The sequence below is a fragment of the Lactuca virosa genome, chromosome 4 (genome assembly GCF_052849685.1).
Source record: "Lactuca virosa cultivar CGN04683 chromosome 4, Lactuca_virosa_CGN04683_v6, whole genome shotgun sequence".
NCBI classification, from domain to species: Eukaryota; Viridiplantae; Streptophyta; class Magnoliopsida; order Asterales; family Asteraceae; genus Lactuca; species Lactuca virosa.
The window spans coordinates 248,400,605-248,413,054 of NC_136429.1; the positions used below are offsets into that span (position 1 = coordinate 248,400,605).

Consider the following 12,450-nt stretch of genomic DNA (forward strand, 5'->3'; position numbering starts at 1 on the left):
CCTCATTATCAGCTTTGGAGATAACAAGGGCTTATCCATAGCTCTAAACAAAAGAAGAAAAAAGGAAACTTACCCCAGAAGATTAACTGATCATAAGAAAATAAGAGGCTCTATGATCAATTTATAGGAGAGAAAGATATATGATTAATGGGCTAAAATTCAAATCTCATCGGAAATCAAAGAATTAGCCCGTCTCTTCAGCATATAACGACTAAAATTTCTAGAAATCACCAATGCCTATGATCTTGAAGTGAAGATTTATGGGCGAAATTTTTATGCATATAATTTTCATCTTACCATTTTTATATATCTTGAACTTGTACTAACATCCCGGGTAAGCCCAAGATCTTGGATTTAATCAACATCTAGGGCAGAGATTGTATTTATTGTAATATCTTATGCATGAACTAAAAACTTAACTAGAGAAGAGTAGACCAGGTCAATAACACGTGGTCAAAGCCTTGTAAACGTTGAAGACTATCAAGAAAACCGAGTCAAGCATGGATCAAGGAAGATCCCCAGAATGTCAAATTTTTGTTATTATCACTATGTATTTTCCTAGCTGATCATAATTCACAGACATGTTCTCACTGCCACTCTCACTCTGATTCTTTCGACACTTGATCCTTTTTATACCTACTTTAAGATCAGCTAGCACTTGTAATCTTATTTCGATTAATATAAGTTCTAAGGTAGCTGATTCAATCACCTCTCGGGGTTTTATGTCGGAGATCCAAAAGGATTAAAGGGTTTCCTCGTATATCATTGTGTTCTTGCATTTACTTTCATTTATTTATTTATCGTTGTTTGATTGATCACAACTTATTCTCTTATTCAATTGATTGTTAATCTGTTTTCATTGCCAAAAACTACTAAGATATTTGTGATATATGTGTAAAATTTTTAGTATCTTGAGATTTGTTATACGAATCTACTTATCAACTTACTTGAACAATATTTTGTCCCAAAATACTTTAAATACACTTAGTTACATAGAAAGATAAAATAACTTTTACAAAAGTTTTCTAGATATAATCATTTTCTTCCCAGGATCTTGGGCACATCCAAGATCTTTAGCACATTTCGAGATCTTAGGTACTTAAAATTTTATATATCTTAATTCAAACATCACACCACACTTCCTAATTTGGTTATGAAATTAGTTTGTTAATTTTTTTACCAAAACACTGTGCTCAAGTAAGTTAGGACTCTGAATCCTTTGGTTGATGAGTATCGTACAATTATCGTCTCTCCACCACCAACTCGTAATCCTAACATTATTCCTCTTTCCCATTCTTCCTCAAACCCCTCTTTCACTCACTTATCCTGATTTTGAGTCATCTGACGAAGACGAAGTATATGAAGATTTTGCAGCATTTTTCATCAAAAAGCGACATTCTAAAGATACATCTAAAATTAAATGTCTAACTAAGAAAGCATCTTCCAACTCCCCTACCATTCAAAATTGATCTAAATGACCTTGAGACAATTCTAAAAGTGCACACTAAGATTTTTTGGATGAATTTTCAAAAGTCTCTTGATTGTCCAAGAAACAGTCTTGACATCTTCCACATAAATATTTTCATTTGTTGAGGCTCAAATCAACATTTCTCACTCAGAACATATAGAGGAAGTTTCAACATTAAGGATGAGAACAAAGCCTTTCTTGAAAGCTTTGTTAAATATTCACTGGCCTCTGTCGAAGCTAAGCATGAGTTAGAGCTAAACTCTCAATAAGATGTTAATAAGGCTTGTATAACCTTAATTAATAAAAGTCTCACTGAATCCAAGCGACACGAAGAAGCTTTGATGAAAAAGGTGGATGAAATGAATCCATGCTTTGAATTACCGTCTCATTATTGTCACACGCCGGCCGAGGCGACGAAACATAATGGATTGTGCGACTAAGTTCATGGATCACAGATAAACTGAATATATAGCACAAGTACAACAATAAACAAAACAACATTTGTATTCCATCTTGGTGTTTGAATACATGGTTCTTATAGATAATAGTATAATATATAAATTGCCTTAAACATGTAGGCGCACATAACAAAAGTAGTAAACTAAATGGCCTGAGATCCATGACTATTCGTCGTCTGAATTAGCTTGATTACTGATTCCCTAAGAATACATGTAATTTTGAGGATGAACATAAAGTTGGTGAGACTTACAGGTTTTCCGCCGACGACAATAATGATACTTTTTTAAAAAACGTTCAAAAAGTATTTTCTTTACAAGTAAACCATATTTAAATAAACTTTGAAAAAACAAAAGGTGTCTTGGTATAAGTAAATCTACATTTAAAACGGTTTTGAAAGAATCAAGTTTATGAGTTGTAGTAAGAGAGAGAGAGAGGTTCGAGTTAATGTTTATAGTGAGTTCTATAACCGAGTTATGTGACTGAATGTACCCTTCTACAATGCTTCATTGGACGTCGTAGTAACGATTATAGATACTTATCACCCGCTTCGATTGATCAATCGAGGTTGTAGCTAGCAACCGCAAGTGGGGATGTAAACCCCGTATAGATCTGTACATATGTATCTCGCTCCGAAGATTAACGGTTATAGTAGTGTGAGTATGCTAAGTGTTTAGACTTTAGCTAATGAATAGTGTTTCACTATAAAGCCCTTAACTAAGGTATGAATAGCTCTCAGCCCTAACTTAAAAGTGGATAAGTTCTATGCATAATGAATCATATAGATTTTATAAAAGTCGAGCATAATAGGTATGCATATATATTATAAGGCACTAGCTTTTATAAAAAAGTATGTTTCTTATATAAACTTTGTACATACACATGTATAATTTAAATCCTTAGGAATACTACAAAGTTTATGACATAATATTTATGACATACAATGTCACATAAAAATCATAGAGTTTGGCGGTAAAAAGGTATATGTTATTTTTAATAGTTGTATCATTGTAATAACGTAACATATGAAAATATTGAAGTAAAAAACTAGTTTATGTGTCTATAACATATAAATGTTAAACCGATATTTTATAAACTAGTTATAGTTAATATGTAAAATAATAATATTTTATGTGTATTTTTGTATAAATTAATACTATTTTGTACATGTATTCTCCCCCAAAACATATAAAAATGTAAAAGAGGGGCCGTAACACTCACCTTAACGTGCGGTTATCGAGTTGTTTTGAGTATTGGATGCAAGAACCAGGACGTGTTGTCGTGAATTCGAATTTCCGGGCTTAATTTTATTCCCTAGAATATTTCAATATAAATTAATATTTGGAAGGGTATTTGGTATTTTAACTAAGTATATGACTCATTTAATAATTTCTAAAAGTTTAGTTAATCAAAAATTTATTTAAATCAAAATTTATTTAAATAAGTTTTATCTCAACCAAAATAATTTTAATATTTTCCAAAAATGAATTATTCAATTTTATATTAAAATTTTGGATTTATTTTTGAAAAGATTTTCCACATCAGGGTAGGTTTTGAATATTAAGTTAAAGTTTGAAGGTTTTGGGTTTAGTTTTGAAGGATATTTTTGAGTAGGGGCAGAAACTGTAACATTTAAATCGAGTTTTGGACTAGTTATGAAAATGATTTTGGAGGGAGGGGAGTAATTTAAATGTTTTTAAATGAATTTTAGGACATGGGACTGATTTTGTAAAGAATTTAGTGGTTGGGTAGCAATGATTTATTTATAGTTTGAACAATGGAGGAGGTTATCCTCCTCCTCCATCTATTCGCAGTTCATGCAACGAGAGAAGAAAGAAAAAAAATTGCGATCGGGACTTCTTTGACTGGAAATGGTGATCTAAAAAAAATATCGATGGTGAAGGTGAACTTACGATGAAAGGAGAGGCAATAGGAGATGGTCAAGATGGTGGTGGTCGGAGCTGTCACAACTAGCAAATTAGGGTTAAAATTTCTATCTTGTGCAAGATAAATTTCTTTGTGTAATCTTGTAACCCTACATTTGGTGTAAAGCAAACTTCAATACTATATCGGTTTATACACCCAGCAATTTTGATATTAATCGAAACCTCCTCGTGTAAGCCTAAAATCTAACTCAATAAGCTATATCCACTCAACTTTGGGCCTTAACCCAAGCTTTCTCGGTCCAAACCTCTTAATGGACCAAGACCTTCTTATTGGACCCTAATGGGCCGGGAGCCCTTCCAATTGATCTTTTGGGGCGTAAAACCCTTATTGGGCTGCAAGAATTTATTCTTAGACGCTAACGGGCTAAATACCTCTAATATGTATTAGTTTGTGCCAGAAAACTCTCTAATGGGCCTTCCAAGGCTGAAAACCGCTATTGGGCCCTTTTTGGGCCAAAAGCCCTAGTTGACCTTTATATGGGCCGAGAACCCATATTTGGGCCATTGTTGGGCCGAAAAATCATTTTTTTGGGCTCATGGAACCGAAAACCAATATTGGGCCTCCTATTGGGTCGAAAACCCTTCCATTTAATCTCTTTGGGCCGAAAAACCGTATATGGGCCTTAATGTGAAAATTCTTATTAGGCCCAAAGTGTTCTCGGTTGCCCTTCAAGCCCAAAAATCCCTTTTTCTCCTTTTTCCTTTGGGCCGATCGATTATAAAAAAAAACAAAACAAAACAAAAGAAATGGGGTTGACTTATGTTGCCACCTCAATATTACACATCATCTATACATGCATTTGTCTAGCTTGCATCTAGGAAAGTAGTATTTGTCCAACATGTATGAAGAATGGATCTTCTCTCCCCTCTCTTCCCTTCATCGGCCGAACCCCCCCCCCCCCCCCCCCAATCCCATCTCCACTTCTCATTTCAAACCTACACACTTATCTCATTTTCCTCTCAACCCTCAAAGAACTCTCTCATCTCATTCCTCTAAAAATCGTGAGTTTGTGTGTGGGTTCTCAAGAAGTGTTTCTTCAAGCTTCACAACTTGGTAAGTTTTTGACAAACTCCTTTGCTTTATTCCAAGTTTATATAAAAGATCCTTCCCTTACTCTCTCATTTTCGTGATTATGCTCCCTAGAACACCTTGATCTCAAAAATCTCCTCAAGGAAGCAAGCTAGGGCCAAAAACCTTCTCCATATTCCTCTTCAAAACCGAAAAAGCCCTAAGGTGAGCTTCATACCCCTTGTTTTCGAGTTTTCCTTCTTTGGGGGGGGAGGGATACAAGTCAAGGTCTTGTGTAAAATCTTTGTATACTTGCTTGCATGTGTATGTTTTATATGTTATGTATGTCGAAATGTTGTGAAATCATGCTAAAAGTCCATGAACTCGAGATTTTGGTTGAATCTCAAGTTGTTGGAACATAGTTAACTTGATATGTTGTTAAAATGAAAACTACTTTCTAGAGGAATAATGTTTCCCCTTGATGCATGTTAAAAATCACAAGGATTAGTCCAAGAATATGTTTAAACAAAGTTTGGTTATGAAAGCTTGGAAAATAATTAAATATGAATATTTTTGTAAAAATGGGCCGTTTATGGTAATTATGGTAAAAATGGGCCATTTGTAAATATTTTAGTAAAATTGGGCTTTTATGACAATTTTGGTAAAAATGGGCCTTATATGACAATTTTAGTAAAAATGGGCCTTTTATGACAATTTTTGTAAAAATGGGCCTTATGCAACAATTTTAGTAAATTGGGCCTTTATTGACAATTTTAGTAAAATTGGGCCTTTATTGACAATTTTGGTAAAAATTGGGCTATTTTGGACACTTATAATAAAAATGGGCTATTTTTTACACTTATAGTAAAAATGGGCTATTTTTGACACTTATAGTAAAAATGGGCTATTTTTGACTCTTATAGTAAAAATGGGCTATTTTTGACACTTATAATAAAAATGGGCTATTTTTGACACTTATGGTAAAAATGGGCTATTTTTGGCAACAAAATTAAAGATGGGCCATTTTTAAACATTCCTAGTAAACTGTATGCATTCCGACTGGAATTATTACGTGTTACAATTTGTAGTCAAAAGTATACACTAGTAACATTATTTATAACGTTAAATAATGGAATTCAATATTCGCGTAAATTCCGTTAAGGCTCTTGTGAGACACTCTTTCATTCATACCTATTTAGTGTACATCGTAAGTCATGTAGTTATAACCAGAGTCTCCTGGAGGGAGAGCGGGATATTGTGTATAGATCTATACGGGGTTGACACCCCCACACCTGAGCTGTTCGCTATAGCTAGACATGCCAGTCTAGGGTGACAATTATATTTAGAAACCGACGTCTGAAGAACGTCAAGACGAGAGCTTTAGTCACATTAGTATGGTTGTAACGACTCACATAGAGAATAACAATATTATTTTATAATTTACGCGAACCATTCACTTTACTCATTTTATAAAGTACAAAACTACGTATCCTCTATTTTGCAACGAATTTCACTACTCGGGTCTAGGGTTTTAAGACCACAATTTTTTGTATAACAGAAAATATAGGATTATCTGGGAACACTCTCTATATGATCTCAAACAAAATAAACAAAGAATACACATGCAATTATACATGATTTGAAATGAGACTCACAAACTATTTTTTTACAAGAAAATATTGCATTTTCTAGAAGTTACAAACTATTACAAAGATTTCTTACAAACATGCTTCTGAACTCACCAACATTCTATGTTGATGCTTTTCAAAACGACTTGTATTCTCAGGGAGTCAATAAGCAAGTTGGCAGCTAATGAATTTGGATAATTGTTGTATTTTTGAATTATTATACATTATGTTATTTTGGATGTACTTTCGTAAACAAACACAAAGATGTAAAAAATGCATGTTGATATTGTTAATGTATGATGATGATGGTTGCTATGTTTCAATTATATTCAATTGTTATGATATTACAAGATGATGTCACCCGCCCCCGGACGTTTCCGCCGTCCCGGTTCGGGGGTGTGACAGGAGCCTTCTCCTGGCAGCAGGTGGCAGTGAGGGGTGGTAGCGAGGCTGCTGTACCGTCTTCTTGTTGTTTCCGGTAGTACTCGACGAGAGGGAGAGAGGAAAGGGAGTGAGGAAGGTATTTAATAGCAGCCCAGCAGCACAACATTCGGTGGTGGCGATAGGTTTTGGGTGGCAGTGGTAGAGGGTGGCATTGGGCAACAGGAGGCTACTTTGGTGGCCTTCTGTTGCTTCTTTCTTGCTTTATTTCGACTGGGAAGACGAATAGGAGGAGGGTGGAGACTGTGGAGGTCAAAAACAATATCAAAAATGGGCTGGGGTGGTTTTTGTGGTGCAGGGATGGTGGTGTTGTGGTGTGTGTGTAATCGAGAGAGAGAGATACATATTATAGAGTGAGATGTTTGCTGGAAGTTATGAGTGAAAATGTGGTTCTAAGTGCTTCAATTTATAATAAAAATCATACACACATGCCATGCCTAGCCACCATGCTTGATAGTTGAAGTGTATTCACCAAAAGGAATGGGATCAAAAGAACAAAAATGGGCAAGGAGCTCAATTTGGCTGGCTTCTACACTTAGGCAAGCCATGTGGGCCCCACATGAGGTTACACACTCATTAAATGCCCAAAACACACATAATCGGGTGCATCGGGATCTCGATGTCGAGAATTTTTTTCAAACATGCCGATAGATAAGGTTTAATTCAAGGCTTCCAAAAACCCAAACGGATTAATTTTTCGAGTTACGGAACTTCGGGAAATCGCGTTTAAAGTTTCGCGTCTAAATAATCCGTAACGCTTGATTTTTCGATTTTCACAAATATTTTTGCTAAAAATATTTTGAGTATCAAATTAAATATTAGGCAATAGCCTGAGTCCAAAACGCTCTCAAAATTTCCATCGGAAGTGTGTAAGTGCCTCAACGGATTGATTCGATTTTATGCGATTCAAGAAACTAGTGTTTTACTATTTGTTTTCTTAAAATTGTCGTATCTTTTTTATACAAACTCTGTTTTGGACGTTATTTATATTTTCGGAAACAGTGGAACATGTACTATAAGGTTTTAATGTTTGCTTCGCTAATAACTGCTTAATACAAATTTTCAGTTTTTCGGATGCATTACCAGTGTTGCAATTTGGGTTGTTTTATTCATTTGACAATTTACAAATTTAGAAGTAAGGTATCATTTGATTGTTATAATATTTGAAATAAATTCATTTATTTCATATTGGATGCACTAAAACTCAATGAGTTAAATTACAAAAAGATTTATTGTAATTTAGTACCAAAATTCCGGGAGGTCACAATTATCTTGATGTTTTCAACCCTCAAAGTTTTTTGCAACCTGCATTTGAAATTGCCAAAAAACTTGTGAATCGTATACAAAATTTTTTTGCAAGGCATGCGCTCGTGCGATGAAGGAGATATGAGAGTTTTGCATCAAAATTTGTAGTGGATCAAACCACGAACAAACAATGGACTTTTGTGGTAAAACCTTTGAATGTATGAAAATCCTCATGCCCTTTCCGTAATCTCAAGAATCTTTGCAAGTTCCTCCAAAATCATCGTCCAAGCTTGAAAACCTTCTTATCAATCCATTCTTGCAAAATCCTACTCCACAATGAAACAAAGGGAAAACGCCCTTCACTGGAGAAGGTTCAACGATGAAAATTGATCCTGCTGATTTAAAGAGGATCAAAGAAAAAAAGCATTGTGAAAATTGTTGATGAACATCATTAAGATTAGATCATGCAACACAAGGAAGTTGTAGATATGATTTTTTATCCTAATGAGTTTAAGAAAGCCATTAATTATCTCTTCATGAAAGCTTTCAATCCGAACACCTCAATGCATTTCATACGTGTCAAATCTCCAAATCCAAGGTTTCATGTTGGGGATTTATTGGATATGTCAGTTTCGCTAAAATCTTTTGGATATTCTCGATTAATCTCCTCTAGAAGGATCAAACTCGGAGAAATGTCTTACAATGAAAGATTGATTCGATTAATTTCATTAATGCTCAACTATAGAGTGTAGTTTGGAGCATTAAGAGCATTGTCCATATCGAAATTGTTCAGGTGACCAAAAAGTTAATTTGAAGATGTTTACTGTTCGCTTGAGTTCACTTATGTAAAATTCCAAATATGAATCCTTCGGACTTCATTGTGATGATGCATCATTTCCAAAACGCTCCTCCAGAAAAGGCAAAACATCTAATGAACAACATCAAGAGTTTTCTTATTTATTACTACCAAGACATGGCCTCACAATCTTTAGAAATTGCGTTAGCTCCAAATTTGACCATTCATTTCCCGATCATGTACTCGAGAACATTCAGACCTATTCCCTTGGTGAAGTCATTGCGACTCTTGAATGAGGTGTTGTTTCGAAGCTCAAAACTTCATAATGGGGGTATTGTTTTGAAGCTCAAAAGTTCACACAACACTGACTATCAATATTTTCATAAGAATATCGGAGAAATACCTATTTGCAACAACTTTTATTGAGTATGTCATGCAAAGGATTGTCCTGTACGTGAAGAATAAGAAAATTATGAAGACCAAAACATTGGAATGCTAGAATGGTTTATATATGTGTGAAATGCTATGATTGCTATTTCTCTAGTATTATTTCCTAAGGTTATTGAAGTTCTAGTGAAGACTCCTGTGAAAGACCTGAAGATTTCGCGGACAAGACGAAAGTGGGAGATTGTTGAAGATCAAATATGTTTGTGTTTGTTTTTTTTCGAATGTACTTTTGCGACTATTGTTGTTTAAGAGCTTTATCTACACGTTTGTAAATATTTCAGTTTTACACATTCTTGTAATCTTTTGTATCGAAGTAACTGAGCTTCGCATATGTTGCTCCTTAGCAAACTCTTACTTGTTGTAGCATATGCATCTATGTATCATTCCATAATCTCGGAGAATTAATATTTTATGTTAAGATTTGGTGACTTACTGTGCTCCACATGTCATCACATAACAAGTTGATTTGACTCACCTACCTTCCCACGTAACTACATATAGGGGGTGTGGTCTTACGATTATGTGAGCACAAAAACGTCTAAATTGCGTTGTGATCCTCTGCATCCCTACTCATATTCACCTTGGATATTTGAGCTTGTTTGATAACCAATCCGTATTGAAATTTTTTATCTACTATTTTGATTTTTCCACATCATATTTGACATCCTTGATTGTTTTGTGTTCCAACAGTTCCCAACATTAAAGGAAGTACTACAGATAACTTTTCATAGATAACTATTATTTTTTACTGTGTTGGAAGAGAAAATACAAAATCGTAAAAGGAAAAATCACCACTCATAGACCGGGGGTGTGACAATTTGAATCTTATTCCTTTCTACATCATTCTTGAGAAATTTCATGAAGTACATATATAACAATATTAAAAAAAAAATACTTGCATAAAGTACTGAGTTACTCAGTAAGACCAAAAACCGAAGGGTTGGTCTTCATCTTCATCCTCACCATGACTAGGGAACTCAAGATATGAAGAATTCACAACATCTAGTTCTGGGTAATCACCACTTTCGATCTTCGGTAACATGTAACCACTAACCGTAGTTACAAACATCTTCTCCAACTTATCTTCTTCATCTAAAGATTCATCACTCTGATCTTGTTCAAACAAATACGACGAGTCACCCCTCTCTAATAGATCAACATATTGTGGACTGCTCGACTCAGTGGCGTCGCTTCTTACACCAACATCTTCATCGTTCAAACAATCTGCAGCCTGTTCTTGTTGCAGTGGCTCAGATGGGCTTTTGGTGCTTGATGAATCAGAGGTTCCCTTCTCCATTTCTTGCAAAAGTAACTTGTCACTTAGATCGTGAACCTATGCAAGAAAATTCAAACAAAAGTTCAGACTTTTAACTTACGTTTAAGAAACTTTAAAAGAAATAGGTTTCTATAATTCTATATATCAAATATCAATACCTCGGATATTAGTTTTTCTTTTTCTTGAAGGAGATTTTCGTAGTTTGCTTTGAGTTCGTTGTAGCTTTCTTGAAGAACGTCGTAGTCTTTCTCAAGCCGTTTGGTCTTCCACCGTGCACGGCGGTTCTGGAACCAGATTGCAATCTGCCGAGGTTGCAAGCCGAGCTCTTTTGCTAGCTGAATCTTTCTATCGGGCTCGAGTTTGTTTTCTGTCTCGAAACTTTTCTCCAGGAACTGAACTTGATCAGCTTTCAGACGTCTTTTCTTTTCTGGGTGCTGAAAGTAGTCGTCGTATTCATCATCACCATTGTCTTCTTGATCGAATGTTTGAAAAAAGTTTCTTCCTGATCCGTTTCCTCCATCCTGATCAAAGCTAAGCATTGATCTAGCACCTGATGAGATATCAAGAACATGAATGAGTTTCTTTGTAATTTCAGGGTTTTCTAGATCGACAATTGTTTGTGAGTTTAATTAACTAAAGATCATAAAAGTCAACCATATAGATTCTGGGTATGTGACAAGTTTTCCAATTCAAGTTGAAAAATGTGTTTTTTGAATCAAAAGTATCCTCTTGAAATGAAAAAGCATCAATCTTCGAAAGGGAACGTTAAGCTTCTTGTTTCATGATTACAAAGTCAAACGAGTCAACAGGAAAGTAAAGATTGCTTTTGGGAACATTAAGAAGACAGTAATCGGAAGATCTAGGAAGTCATGATGAAAGAATCAAACACCAATTTAGTTGTTCTTTTCATCACTCAAATGAATCTACAACCAGACAACAACACTGTAAAGTCAAAAGTATCAGAATCCAAACATATAAAGTATAATCTTTAATCGAGTGGCAATCGATACAGCAATAACCCCACACGAGAAATCGTTACATATTTTCAAACAACATGATCTAAATAAGTAAATATCAAACATGCGATAATTAAAGAAATATCTAAACTGATTACCTGCAAAAGAATGAGTGGATCCAGATACGAAGTGGGTATCAAGAGGCATAGAAGAAGAAAAAGGCGGCCTCTTGTTTGTAACCAGAACAGAATTGAAACCTGAGCCACCACCACCACCACCAGAATCGCCGCCGTAGAGAAAGCTTCGAGCTGCCATGGCACCACTATAATAGACCCACCAGAACTCGGGTATTACTAGTCAACCAGCCATAAATACTTTAGTGAATTACATATATAACAAGATACAGATTTCTTGGACTTTAGATCGATAAAAGCTTAGATTTTTCAATCCGAATTATTATTTGGAAGATGGGTTTGTTTAAAACTTATGGCGGAAGAAGCTGGTGATGATGATCTCGGTGATATGGGAAGTATGTGAACACCTGTTGGTCACACCCATCATAACAGAAGTTGTCGGAGTGTCAAATCCGATCAAAAAGACGAAGAGAAAAAGAAGAAACTAGACAAAAAAAGAGAGATGAGATATGGTGAGAGAGAGAAAGAGGGAGTATTCAGTATAGTAATTGTTGTTGTATCTGATGTGTATAAAATCGAGATATGATGATAAGGCAAGGGTTTGAAGTGGTAAATAATATATAGAGTAAGGCCAAGAACTGCTGACTG

General features: G+C 35.0%; 1 protein-coding gene across 1 annotated transcript; it reads right to left on the minus strand.

The window, feature by feature from the left end:
- Positions 1-10,245: 10,245 nt before the first annotated feature.
- On the minus strand, positions 10,246-12,157 carry LOC145108174 (uncharacterized). Its single transcript, XM_079045178.1, has 3 exons — positions 11,827-12,157; positions 10,871-11,262; positions 10,246-10,769 (listed from the first exon to the last, which is right to left on the minus strand). The coding sequence occupies exons 1-3, from the start codon at positions 11,981-11,983 to the stop codon at positions 10,353-10,355; spliced, it is 966 nt and encodes a 321-aa protein (XP_078901304.1). The 5' UTR covers positions 11,984-12,157; the 3' UTR covers positions 10,246-10,352.
- Between the last annotated feature and the right edge of the window lie 293 nt (positions 12,158-12,450).

Coding starts and splice junctions, on each gene's coding strand:
- LOC145108174 (XM_079045178.1), bottom strand. CDS start 11,983: ATGGCAGCTCGAAGCTTTCTCTACGGCGGCGATTCTGGTGGTGGTGGT. Junction 11,263..11,826: donor ATCCACTCATTCTTTTGCAG/GTAATCAGTTTA, acceptor ATATCTCATCAG/GTGCTAGATCAATGCTTAGC. Junction 10,770..10,870: donor AAGAAAAACTAATATCCGAG/GTATTGATATTT, acceptor TTTCTTGCATAG/GTTCACGATCTAAGTGACAA.